The sequence below is a fragment of the Lutjanus erythropterus genome, chromosome 17, assembly GCF_056507025.1.
Source record: "Lutjanus erythropterus isolate fLutEry1 chromosome 17, fLutEry1.hap2, whole genome shotgun sequence".
NCBI lineage: Eukaryota > Metazoa > Chordata > Actinopteri > Lutjaniformes > Lutjanidae > Lutjanus > Lutjanus erythropterus.
In genome coordinates this window covers 21,265,274-21,279,102 of record NC_139333.1, presented here as the reverse complement: position 1 = coordinate 21,279,102, position 13,829 = coordinate 21,265,274, and the positions used below count along the sequence as shown (strand labels likewise).

Sequence of the window (13,829 nt, the reverse complement as noted above, 5' to 3'; positions counted from 1 at the left end):
ACAGCCAGGTTGCCATTTAGTCAAATGTAATTAATTGTAACAAATGTAATTTATGGTGCTGTTAGCCTGTTAACACAACGTGTGCAAGCAGGAGAGCAAACAGTTTTTGAAAGGCTAAAGACCAACAAGTATGGATTAAAGCAGAAGATACTGTTAGATAAAAGCATGTGTGAATTCTAGAAATGGTTACTGTCCATCTTGTCGCAATAAATTTTGACTTTGCAACACTCTGAGTTATTAGAAATGATTTGATCACGCTTGTTGGAAACAATCCTACGCTAATCTAATTAATAATGTAATCTAATTACAACGGCGGCTACAAATAGTATAATACTAATATTAGTGTAGCTTAATACTTATCTGCAAAAACGCAGAATTACCAGGTTTAAACAGAATGAACAGGCTGTGCAGGATTTTAATGTTGATTTAAAATATTAAGTCAAAACTTTGAACTTTTCAGTTTTTTTTTTTTTTCTGGTTTTAATCTTAACCATGTTTTTACAGCAATTAGAGTTAAAATGTTTAGTTGACTAATTGATTAGTCAATTGACAGAATTCCCCAACTATTTTGACAATAAGCAAATTATTAGTAATTTTTCAGGCAGAAATGGCAGAAAATTCTGTTTTCGGCCTCTTAAATATGGAGAATCCCTGCTTCTCTACCAAATTAAACTGAGTATATTTGGACTGGGATGGTCTGGCAGATTAATTTATAATGAAAATAACTGTTTGTTGCAGCTCTAATTGCAACATCTGATTAGAAATACATCTGACCCTAAATTTAATACACAGAAGACACTGACACTGTACAGATTTCTAGTATTTCAAGCTGTAGAATCATGATGGCATTAAAAATCCAGTGGATCTGACTGTGATTGTAACTAGGATTGAAATACGACAGGGTAAAACATGTTGCCTTCTCCTCTTTCATACTGCACTCTGGACAAAAAAAATATGTTCCTGGTGTTATTTAGTTATTACTGCGACACTACATGATGAGCAAAATCTCAAGCAATGAAATGGTGCTTGGCAACAGTGCAGTGGTCCATGATGACTGAGCAACAATTACTAGAAAGACAATCCTTTAAAATCCTGTGATTTCCAGTGCCATTCCATCTTACAGCATTAAGCTACCATTAACTGACAAAGGATTTGCTGCGTTTGGTGTCGGCCTAATGCACTGCACTGCTGTTATCCCTCAACACTGACCTGTTCAGTCAATCATTCGGCTATATATACCCTCACATCACACCCCGGGAGCACGGGAGCACCCGAGCTTGCTCACACGCTGCAGCACAGAGACAGACAGAAAATAAAAACGGCAAACCCACAACACGATCTAAAGCAAACTACGAGCCTGCGTATCTTTTTACTGCATAATCAGTTTGCTCTTAAGAGACAGATCAAAGACTTTCCGAAACACTACTAAGCCCCGTGTAATTATGAGAGGAAGTTGACAGGAGAGAAAAGAGGAAAACAAAACACGAGTAGATAAAAGTGGATTACAGCAGTTTGGAACTTCCATGACTGTGATGATACCGCCACGCTCATTTGTTCAAGCTGCATCTAAGAGCACGCTGAGCTGTAATAATGTAAAACTGCACCGATGGAGGAGTTGGAATTCTGTTGATCGCGTAGCACAAGAGCAAACAATCAAAAATCAATTTTTATTTCACTGTGATTTTTATTCAGAGAAAAAAAACAAGAGTTGAGTCATTTTTGGGAGGGTTGAGAAGGGGGGCTTTGAAAGATTGGAGGGTATTAACACTGTCAAAAGTATTGTTAAACATGACATCCATACAGTGAGAGGTTGTTGTACACATCAGTTAATAACATGGACATTATAGGTGCAGTAAGTGATTCCTGAGAAAAACAGTAAATTGTTGAAATTCATTCACAGGTCAGTGATTTATAGATCAAGGTTCAATGAGAACTGTGCAACCAGGCAAGCAGCCCAGAAATCTACTTGCCAAAAGTCAGTTTTTACTTGTCCCTATACAAACTGGTTTATTTTATAGTGGTTATCAAATAATAAAAAATACTCAGAAGTTAATTGTCATGGTAAAAAAGTCAAAAAATAGTGAAAATTGTCCATCCCAGTTTCTCAAAGTACAGGGTGATGTTTTTAAATGTCTCTTTTAATCCGTATAAAGCCTAAAAACATTCAATTTAATATGCCAATAAACACAGGAAAGTGGAAAATCTCCATATTTGAGAGGCTGAAAACGAAAAGGAAACGAAAAAAGAATTTCTGCCATTTTGCATGAAAAGTGACTTCACAATTCACTGATTATCTTAATAGTTTAATTCTTCTTTTTTTTTTACCACTTGCCCAGTTGAGCAAGTGAGTTGCCAGATTTATTTGCCAGACATGGCACAATTTGAGAAGTTTTTGTCTTAAGGAATCCCCTCTGAGTATCTCTGAAGACAAAAAAGTCCTCACAGTCAATCAATAATCAATCCAGAATTACTATAAATTGCAATAAACAGCCAATTCTATTTTTCTTCTCTTGTTGTTCCAACTAGAGCTGTAATTGCTGATTATTTCCATTGTCAATTTATCTGTCAGTATTTTTCTACAAAATGTCAGGAAGTGGCGAAAAATGTCAATTTGTGTTTCGCAAAGGTGACATCCTCATATCTTCTTTTTTTCCAAAATCCATTTTACTGTCTTAATATTCATTTTACATTCACAAAGGAGCGAAGAAACCAGAAAATACTCACATTGAAGAAGCTGGAATCAGAGAATTCTTACTTTTTTCTTTATAAAGCTGGCGATTAATTTGATATTCGATTAACTGTTGCAGCTCTTGCACCAACTTCCAAACAATGTGATAAATGTTAAAATATTCTAGTCCTCATTTTGCTGTCACTTACTGGACCCCAGTTTGAAAACCACTGGTTTAAAATATCAAGGACCAGTGTGCAGGATTTAGTGGCATCTAGCGATGAGCTTGTGGATTGGAGGAGAATGACAGGCTGCATCTAGAGCTGGTGTCTGGTTTGTCCCCTCTGTATAAACATGGTGGTGAAATGAAGACCTTTAAGTTTTCCCTCAATCAGAATAAAATGGCCAAAATAAAAAAAAGTGCTCATAAAGTGTATGACTAAATAGCTTACTAATATACTGTTTTTTCTCAGCTAGCAGTTAAGCAGCTACACATGCAACACTGCATAAATTAGGAAAAGATTTAAGGAATATTTAAGAAATGAAGAGATAACAGAAAAGCTCATTGAAACAGCCTGTTAAACGCTTAAACAAGAAAGACTGTTTAGGCAGCTGTTGCTAATTGACATGTACGGCATATTTCCAGCGTTTAATCAATCCACTGGTTTTGTGATGCATACTATATTAATGAATTTTCCCTTCGGTGGAGCAGAAGCGATAAAACAAAATTAGTCAGGCTCAAAGTTATGGTAAACATTCAATCCCCAGGTTTAATCAGGACACCGAAATTTCCACCTTTTAAAGATGTTACCCCCGGCAACCAAAAGTTCAATTAGGCAACTGCCATTCACAAAACTGCCGACTCATACGCAGTTTTAAAATAATGTAAGTAATGGGGACTCGTTTTTAAATTCAAGGTGTGTTGCATTAAATGGGCACGTGCTCTGAGCATAAAGACCATTTCCATTAAGGAATAATGAATTGCATTACTGCGGTAATCTGGATTGTCCTTGCAGCACTCCACAGCCTGAAAGAATGGCTGAATTAGCAGAGAAAATCCTCCCAAGAACCAGCCGTGCTAAACAGGCTCTCGTCGTGGACTTGTTTCCCCCTCGAAAGAAGCCAAATAATGACCCATAGAGCCAGTTGAACGGCCATGTGAGCTGTGCCGCTAAACAAGGTCAGATGTGAATACGTCTGATGTATTTTGCCATGCGCACATGACCCCTGTGAGGTCTGTTTTTGGTCCGTCCTACTGGGTAGAAAATAGTGGGTCAGTTCACTTCACTTGCTTGCCCCCTACATTGAAAAAAAACAGGATCTGAGCCACCCTAAAAGGGGGCAGTTGTCACAGCCTTGCGTGATGAGTCATGCTGTTTATGCAAGAGGCCAGGGGGTGGTGTTCCAGCCGGAGGTGAGATACGAGAGCTGCTACAGTCGGCCCGGCCTGAACCCAATGGGTAACAAATCAGATATGTGGAGCCAGGGACACATCATTCAGCCTGCGGTGCTCACATGTCGAAAAGGATCAACTTTGAACGAGGATATGATACAATACCACAAAACTGTATGCATTTTGGAGCCTGTGTGAAGGGAAAGGAGTGTAGAAAGGGGTGAGAAAACACTGTTGCTGTTTGTGACGTCAAGCCGGATTCATGTCTCAGTGTCTGATGGTTTAGAATTGGTGGCATCTTAAATCGTAATCAGATATAAATTGGCAGATATTGAACATAATGTGGAATTCGGGCCTATAGCTTATAACACAGAAGTATTCGCTGACCTCGCTTGGTAACAGTTTAATCTCTCGTTCAAAATGTCGTCCTCTGGACAAACATGGAGAGGACACTGACAATGATGGACCAGGAGAGCACAGCCATGCTGCTGAATAGATAATATAGTCTAGGAATGAACGTCACAAGGAAATAAAAGAGTTAGACTTTGTTCAAGTCTCTGCACAGCCGAGGTAATAATTGGAAAATTAATGCATTGGATGGTGCTATATGCAGCCTCAGTTCTACCCCTTTACATCGTTGCACGTCCCTCTGCTTTCACAGCTCAATCAACCTAATGGCAAAGAGGGTCAGGAGTCATTAAGTGATTACATTCATAAAATACAAAGGTGGAGATCTTCACGGCAGCGCTGTTCTTTTGTGTTTCCATTGATAACTACACTGTGTGCCTTTTTTTTCCTAAATGCCCCTGGCCTTTCTGTGTGCATGACTACAGTGATCGGGGCTGACACTTTCTTGAGAACTTGTGAATGTGTTGCATTTTGTCCTCTTTTTACACACTGTACGGTGCTGTGGTGTTACACATGCATCATAAGTCACGTTTCCACCTGAAGTAACCAGAACTTTTAGTCCCTGGAGCTTCTTTTCAAGGAACTATAGACAGTAGACAGTATATATATATATATATATATATATATATATATATATATATAGTCAGTAATTATCTGACATATGAAAAAGTGACAGCTGTTTTTAAAGAATTTTTGTGTACGACTAGAGAATGAGGATGACACAGCACTGCAAGCCCAACCCCCAAAGTTGCGGTACTTTTGTAAAGTTCTACCGTCTAAGCAGGGACTTTTTTGGGTTAAAATAATGTCCTCAGAACTTAATACAGACCCTGGCCCCTGCGGTGAAAATGAACTGAGTTCTTTCAAAGGTTTCTGCAGTGGAAATGCAGCTATATTGTGTTGTTACCTTGGAATGAGCCATTTACAGGGCGCAAGTCCTCTTCCACAGAGGCCGCAATGTTTCCACAATAGACAAACCAAACAATGGCTCTAGATATGGCCTTTCAAAAGTTTTGCAGCCACTGCAGGTTCTGCAAGCTCACTCCTACAAAGTTTTACACTCAAAGTCCATGGAAATCAGTAATAAATATGTGATTTTTTAAAGGATACACAGACCTAATCATCAGCTGTATTTCCAACCAAAGTACCTAGAAATTTTAGTCCCAGGAACTACTTTTTAAGGAACCATTGTTGCCTGCGTTTCCACCACGGACTAAAGACCCACGGAGATTAAGCAAATTAGCCTGCTGATGTATGAAAAAGGGACGGCTGTTATTGTGAGTTCCTGTACTTCTGAAAAGTACCACCCCTCTGAGCAGGGACATTTTGTGGGGTAAAATATTGTTCCTCTATTGGCTGCTAGACCCTTAGGAAAGTCCCTGTGGTGGAAATGCAGCTATAGTGTGTTTTGTAGAGGTGGCAGGATGTCTTCTGTGTTGGACTTTTCCACATAAACTGCATTGAACTGCTCTCCCAGGTCATTTAGTCACACCAGTAATTACCTGCCTGATGAGAATCAAACAAACATCTGCTAGCACAGCAGAAAGCTGCCATCTCTAACCCGTCTATATGGGCCTGCTGTGCTGTTCTAAGTCTTTTCAGTGATATTACAGGGCAATATTTGGACAGTTTCGGGGGAGGACTGTCAATCTGTAACATCTGTCTGTAATGGCTTTTTAAGTTTCAAACACAGGTTTCTTTAATGAAAAAAAACTTCAATACAGAGAGTTCCAGTGCCCGAGAGATATTTGTCATCTGGCTACTTTGAAAGTTAGGTATAATGTACCAAGCAAAGACATTATTCTCAGCAAAATTATGTTAATTTTTTATGCTCAGTGTGGAGAATAGGAGCCCTGCAATTATGGAGAACTTTTGTAAGAACGCTGTATGCAAGAACATCATAATCCTGGGCATGACAACTTTTATTCATATTATCATGCTGATAAAATGTTACAGTGTCCTCAGCTGGAAGATTGCCAGAGCATCTTTGGCAGAAAAAATACTGAATAATTATAACTGCATGTAAAGTTGTCATATTTATAGATGATACTGTGTGTCTGTAAAGGGTTATAAGACTGTTAGATCTTAGATGAGATAGATAAAGACAGGTGGCTGTCGCTCTCCAAACGGAGCCAGAGACCGAGATTATAATTCAATAATACAGAGCCAGGACGATAATGTGATGTAGAAGACAGTGAGACAAAATGTCCTCTCTATAGCTCCCAGGTAAGTAAACAGCCAGGTTTGAAATAGGAAGTCATTCCCTGTTGACAGAGCGCAGTCATGGCAGATAAGCTGAGATGGATAATTGTCCTATCTGATTCCGCATCTATATGAGCATGTGGAGTGTTTGCTTATTGTAAATCAACAGGCAGAAGGCGAATTATATTTGCGTCTGAGCATCAGGGGGAAATATACAGAGTTGTGATGGCGCAATCACACAAGGACAGATAATTCATATTATCTCTGCTTAGGATGTTTCTCCTTAGGGGGTTGTTGTACAGTTATCAGACAAAAGTCTGTCTGTTTGTAGGTGTTGTCCCCATTTTATCAGCATATTCTCGTCTCCATTCATTTAGGAACTCGAAAATGAACAGATGCCACACTGACATATGCTAGAACACTGCAAATGTGCCCCAGATAGGCCTAAAAATTCTATTTTTACTTAATTATTAACTGTGAGAGGGAAAGGTCAGGCAGCGAAGAGTCCTACTGAACCTAATGAACCATGGAAATAAACTGCAGAGCTCAGATGTCGTCTTCAGAAAAGTCAACAGTATAATGCTACTGTTAGAGTGTATTTAAGAGCTCCATACAAACTGAGACACAATTACTCATCAACTTAGAAAGTGGGAGGAGAGGAGAGGAGAGGAAAAGGACTTGCTACTGACAGATGCTGTAACTGGCATGATAAACGAATGAAATTGGAGTTATTGGTTACACAGAGCAGAAGATTAAATGCATCATGGCAATCTGCTAGGATTATTTTTAGGGCATGCTAAAATCATAACCCTTGCAGTTTTTCAGTAAATAAACACAGAAGGATTGGCAAGCATAAAAAACCCTCGGAAACTGGAAATAAAAACAAAATGAAACGCTTTCCTCTCAAGGACAGACATACCATACATTCATATGAAAACATAAGGCTTGCATGACATTACCACTCCTTCAGTGTCAAACGCAGAAACTATATTCAATGTCAAACACTATTATTGCTGTTAAACTCAACTATCAAGGGAAGTGACTCAAAATACGCGAATAATCTGCTCCTTTAAAATTTATATTTGCTATGCTTTTTGGCATGCATAATGACAAGTCTGATAAAAGCACTTTTTTAATAATATTCATTAAATAACTGCACAGGTTCCTCCCTTCTCCCTAAGCTTTGATAACGTGTGTTCTGTTGAGTGGGATGTAATAGTGAGGCAGGGGTCTTTGTCTAAGCCATTCATTACCACTGATTAACGCAGCATCTTTCTCCATGCTTCTCAGGAAACATGGTGAGCAAGGAGGGTGGCAAATGCATGCTCACCAACTCAGAGTCTGATTCGGAGGCAGCGCCCGTGCCCTCCACCTCGCTGGCACTGGAGGTGAAGTATTCCCTGGAAGCCAGTCGACAGGTGAGGAAGAGAAACAAGGCCCTGCAAGTGCGTTTCAAGGATATCTGCGAGGCACAGAACGAGCAAAGGGAGGCGGAGTTGCAGGCAGCGGGGAAAGGTGGCAAGCCAATCTCATACAAAGTGGCATACCGCAAGTACATGACCGTCCCTGCCCGCAGATCCATCCCGAACGTCACAAGGAGCACTGGCGTGCAAACGTCCCCTGACCTGAAGAAACGCTATCAGACCTTTCCCTTTGAGCGCAAGAAAGGCCACACCTTTAAACACGTGGCGGCCGTGGAAACTTATAAAGGTCAGAATAACGGTTTTGTCATGGAGGTGAAGCAGTCCAAGGCTGCTGAGCAGGGTTTAGATGAGGAAGAGGAGGAGGGAGCCTGCGGGGGGAGTGGAGTCCGGAGGACCAGGGCTCTGCTCCATACTAATGAGTGCATTGCCACAGTGGAGCAGCACACTGCACCTGATGGCCTGTGCTCTGACGCTCTGCTGCTCAGTTGCTCTGCAGACACAGACTGCCTTGCAGACACACAGAGAGGAAGCGGAGCCGGAGCACAGGCGGAGTACCAGCTCTGCAGTGTCCCATCCAAAGCCAGGACAGGATTACAACACAGGGAGGCTGATACAGACCGCTTGACCAAGAGGCAGCTGCTCAATCTGGAGGAGGGCTCGTCCCGAACCCTGCCGGACAGGGCCTCCAAGGTTACGGGCCCCATCGCGTGGAACTCCCTTACCCAGGTGGAGTGCCTGGACAGTCCGTCTGTGCGGAGCAAGCGGAAGAAAGCCCTGCAGCTCAACGGGCTGCAGAGTGAGACGCTCCCACGTGCCGGCAGAGGCTGTACAACACAGGCACAGTGCCACACAGGACAGTTATCTGCCCGGCCTCTACGGGGCATGGAGGAGCCTCTGTCACCCTGCACAGGTGGTGAGGCTGGTGGTGCACCGCCCGACCAAACACAGGAGGCCTGTAAGCAAATAGTGCCTATGAATCAGGATGGGGATGTTAAAGCACAGCTCCAGGCCATGGAAAATCTCATCAGCTCCAGCCAAGAGACCATCAAGGTGCTGCTGGGGGTCATCCAGGAACTGGAGAAGGGAGAGGCCCTCAGAGAAGGGTAAGACATCTCACTTATACCTGTTCTTTACACTAGAGATGCAACGATTTGACTTTTTCTCTCCCAATATCAATTCCAGCACTTCAACTCAGGATACCTTCCTGCTGTTACAGAGTACCGATCCGATACCAGGGCTCTCTGTTTCACAAATCTAAATTGTGTACAGCTCACTGCATGAACACCACGAAATTCCTCTAGCATTAAAAACTGAGTCGATTTCCCACCATGACTAAACTGATAGCGGAAACACTGAAGTCTATAACATTGAGAAAAAAAACTGTGGATCAGTCACGCCATCTGCACAATAAGATCTTAATAAGGCCTCCCTACTTTTCACTGGTGTCAAGCATACGCTGGGGAAAAAAAAAGAAATGTAATATACCCTATATAACAATGAACCACATTTGAGCAAAGGGCCCGGTGTTCACAGAGTAGAGTCGAGGAAACATCAGAGACATAGAAACATTCATGATTCAGCACGAACAGGAAGAGTACCCTCTCTTGATGTGTCACATTATTTCTAGATCTTAGGACAGCTTGTATGTGTGACAGCTGTTCAGCAGAGCCTTGACTGAACCACCCAAAATCTGTCGAAAAGGAGATCACAGTGGCATGGAGCTGGGATGATGTGGCTTTCACCTGATGTGCCCCGTGGTGCTATTACAGCACAATGTCCTTTGTAATGATTTCCTTCCAGATATGACAGAGCTGCTGCAGGACTTATTTACAGAGAAATCATCTCACTCTATTTTGCCCTAGTGGTTTGATGACTCGTTGTATGAAACACTGCCACTACGAATGTTGCCTTTAAACCATATTCAACCCATAGCTAAGGGAATGACAGACCGCTCTCGCTATTTTTGAATGGAGGTGATTCAGCCACTGTGAACATAACCACGCGTGTGAGATCAGAACAAGCTGTAATGCAGCTGGTATGCAACACAATAGACGTTGCATTTCCTATAAATAAAAGTCACCTGTTTTGTTATTTAAAAGCTTTTATTATGAAACAGCCAAAACGGGAAATGTTGGGTTTTTATCAGCAGCACCTATACAGCTGAAAGCGAACATGAAACAGTAAAATAAAACAGCAACACAGGAGAGAAACTTCAAACCACAGAGATTCAATTAGAAGCTACAAAAGTACTGCAAGCTGAATACGCAGAAACTTTTTAAAGAGTTGCTGAGCTTTGGCTCGACTGGTAAGGGTTGATATATGTATATCTTTGGTTATAGATGGATTACATAAAAATTGGGATGTTTTTGTTACACTTACAGTGACGTTACAAGTTGTTCTCAAGTAACAACGCAGCTCCAGGCAGTTCTTTGGCAAAGCACGCAGAGGGAAGAGAGTGAAGCGCCACAGATGGCTCTCACACTGAGCTGAACTGAATTGAGTGCACATAAATGACATAAATAAAATATTTTGTTTCTTTAATGGGTGGCGACAGAGGAAACACTGAGAGTCTCATGAGTAATGCTTGGCCCACTGCCAGTCAAGTTTCTGCAGTAAGTACACCACTAGTTCACCCGTCACCACAACAGGAAGCAAACAAGTTTTTAAACCAATAAACAAATGCAACGGTACGCGTCTGTGGTTCCTTCAAATGGTGTTCACACCAGAAATAAACTGCTCCAGAGTTCACTTGTCCGAGGTCCGAGACCACCCCTTCAAGGCGGACCAGAGACTGGCTGTTTGGTCTGCAACTCAAACAAACTGCACCAGGAGGGGGCTCAGTCCAACCAGACTAAATAAAGTTTGAGTGAACACGCCCTAAGAATATTGATTCTAATACTGATTAAACTTTGAATATTTTTGAATATATGAATTTGATTAAAAAAAGATTGAAAAACTAATATTATTCTAAGGAGGACACTGAATCATGGAATGACACTTTCAAGTTATTTTACTGCTTAAGTAAAATACAAAACTAAACATTTAATAATTGGGCTCATCCAGCTGCATGCCATGTTTATCTAGTAAGTCAAAGGCCTTTGAAAAAGCTATGGCCTGTGAAAAAGCCATTTGCTGTCCAATGGATACTGAGTATATACAAAAGGGCTGCAGATAGGATCTCGGCTGCTGAAATAGAGGATTGTCTATCCAAAGGGATGAGGCAAACAAAATGGCCAATTTGTTGAGTGAATTGCTAGGGCTCGGCACTCAGATCCCTATCTGTTCTGACCGGCACTGTGGCGAGGTATGGAGTGAGAAAATCCATATAATCAACATCATACAAACCTGGAGTCCAAGGCCTGTGGGAATTACACACTCAAACACACACACACACCTACCTGTCAAGCTTATAAACAAGGAGCACAAAACCACAAATGCTTCAAAGTGCATGAAAGCAACTCTCAATATCAACTTGACTGAACGACGGGGTAAAACTCCTTTTGAACCAATCGCTCAACAGTTTGAGGTTATGCCATCTAAAAAGACAATTATTCTCCTCCAATCTTGCACAAAGCAGCTATAATCTCCTTATCGCCAAACTCATGAAAGTGTGTTGCGAGTGGAAAAGCAAACAGACATGTGGTGCTGCATGGGGAGCCGTCTTCTGCGTGTCGCCAAACACATCTGGCTGATCAGATGTGTCTAAAGTGGCAGGTGGGAGCGGAGACGGGAGGAGAGGAGGGCCTTCATTTGTAAATGAAAATTAGTGACTACTGTTTAACGGTGCCATCTGGTCACATGCATAAAGAAACAATCCACGTGTTAATTACAAAAGCCTTCATTTACTTAAAGTCAGTGAGCAGTATAAGCCTCTTGTAATCCATCTGAGCCTCTACTTTTCCATACAAACGCAGTCGTATTCCTCCTGTACATATTTCCAATTTCCTGAGTCGGATTTTTAGCGACCCAAGCAAAAAATAAGTAATGCTGCTTTAGTCACACTACATTAGCTTCACACACCCGTTACATAAATGTCACTGACACAACAAATAGGAGCGCCCACAGGCTATAGGTGAACTGTGTGTGCAATTACATCTGATATATAACTGCTTATGTTGTGACATTCATTTTTCATCGAAGGAAATGCAATGCTGTGTGCATTCATCAACACACACACGTGTTCATGACATGCTGCTTAGACGTGAATTGAAATTCAATGCGCTGAGACTAATAAAAAAACATATATATGAACACACACACACACGTAGGAAAATAAAATAAATAAATGGTAATGTTTAAAAAGCTTTGGCACCCTTGATAAAAAAGCAGAACCAAAATTCAAATTAGCCACAATAAAAAGCCATTTCAACTGGATACTGGCCGCAGTAATGACCCTTAAATATTCAAACTTTTATTTCTCCACCGTCCACCCAATCTGGGTGAGAACCACAATAAATATGTGGAAAGGAAAGAGGGAGAAAGAGAAGAGAGTAGCAGGAATAGTGCTGGAACGACGTGTTCTAAGTATTTTTTTTTTATGAATTTAAATTCCCATTTCAAAGTTTTTCAGTGCTGTCCTCAGTGTTCCTGAACACTGGAACCATGACACCTCATCAAAGTTTTTAAGGGGTGGAAACAATTTAGAGGTGCAAATCAAAAACGCAGCAAATTTGTTGTTGCAACTAAGAACAGATCATCACAACATAGTCGATGAATTCAACTAAAATTGAGCCAGGAAACAGAAGTGAACTAATTTAAAACAGCTAGATCAGACTTCGAGGCTCTGTGATTGGTTATTTCTATCTCAAATGCTCTGTTTCATAGTTGACCTTAAGTGCCCCCACATGTTTAAAGGCGTCTAACTTTTTCAGATGTAGATGTTGTCCATCAGAGTCACTCACACAACCCTGATTCCAAATGAGTTGGATGCTGTGGTTGTATGTCCTCCATGACCAGTTAAGTAGCAGCTTACATACATGTCCCTCCAGACTCGTATAGTATATTTAGTGAAGAACTATAGGGACTTTAATGAAATGTATTTTTAGCAAAATGTTAGTTCTCACTATATTGAAATGCATGATCGCAGTGACTAATTTCCAGTGAGAAACATGCTTGTCTTCTCTTAGAGGAGGACAGAGGACTGATGGAGAGCTGAACATTATGACAGTGAAGATGACCTTTGACCTTTTGCATATAAAATGTCATCAGTTCATCATTTTTGATATCTTTGTGAAAATTTGTCATACTTAGCACATGAATTCACGTGTTATAGCAGCGACCTTTGACCTTCAACCACCAAGTTCTAATCAGCTCATCCCCAAGTCCACATGGACGTTTGAACCAAATTTGAAGAGTTGTTCTTGTACTTTGTATCCAACTAAATACAGGTTGAAAAAGATCAGCAAATTATTGCACTCTGTTTTATTTACTTTTTACATTTTGTCCCAACTTTTGAAAAAATTGGGGTTGTCTTTTGTACTGATGATTCAACTGGAACAGTTTCATGCAAATCCAAGAATTTTAAATGCCCCAAATGCAAGTCGCCTAAAGTCACCATGCAGAAAATGAACAAGACTTCCAAACTCCAAACACCCAGAACAACTACTGCTTCTTCTTATTTGCTACTAGATGGAAACAGAGACACCTGAAGAGGAAAACAGCTAGAGAGCAAGCGATTGAAAGAAAGTGAGTGAGAGGGACGAGGCTACATATCTCCAGGTTATTTGGAACTTCC

At 41.0% G+C, this 13,829-nt stretch overlaps 2 protein-coding genes across 4 annotated transcripts in view; one reads left to right on the top strand and one right to left on the bottom strand.

Moving 5' to 3' along the window:
- Positions 1 to 13,829, bottom strand: part of dock1 (dedicator of cytokinesis 1) — a 260,399-nt gene that overhangs the window by 114,425 nt on the left and 132,145 nt on the right. The gene's annotated exons all lie outside the window — the stretch shown is intronic.
- Positions 1 to 13,829, top strand: part of insyn2a (inhibitory synaptic factor 2A) — a 41,300-nt gene that overhangs the window by 6,185 nt on the left and 21,286 nt on the right. The window contains exon 2 of the mRNA XM_084740734.1: positions 7,962 to 9,198. Coding sequence (XP_084596860.1) covers positions 7,967 to 9,198 — 1,232 coding nt within the window. The 5' untranslated portion in view covers positions 7,962 to 7,966. The remainder of the gene's footprint in view (positions 1 to 7,961; positions 9,199 to 13,829) is intronic.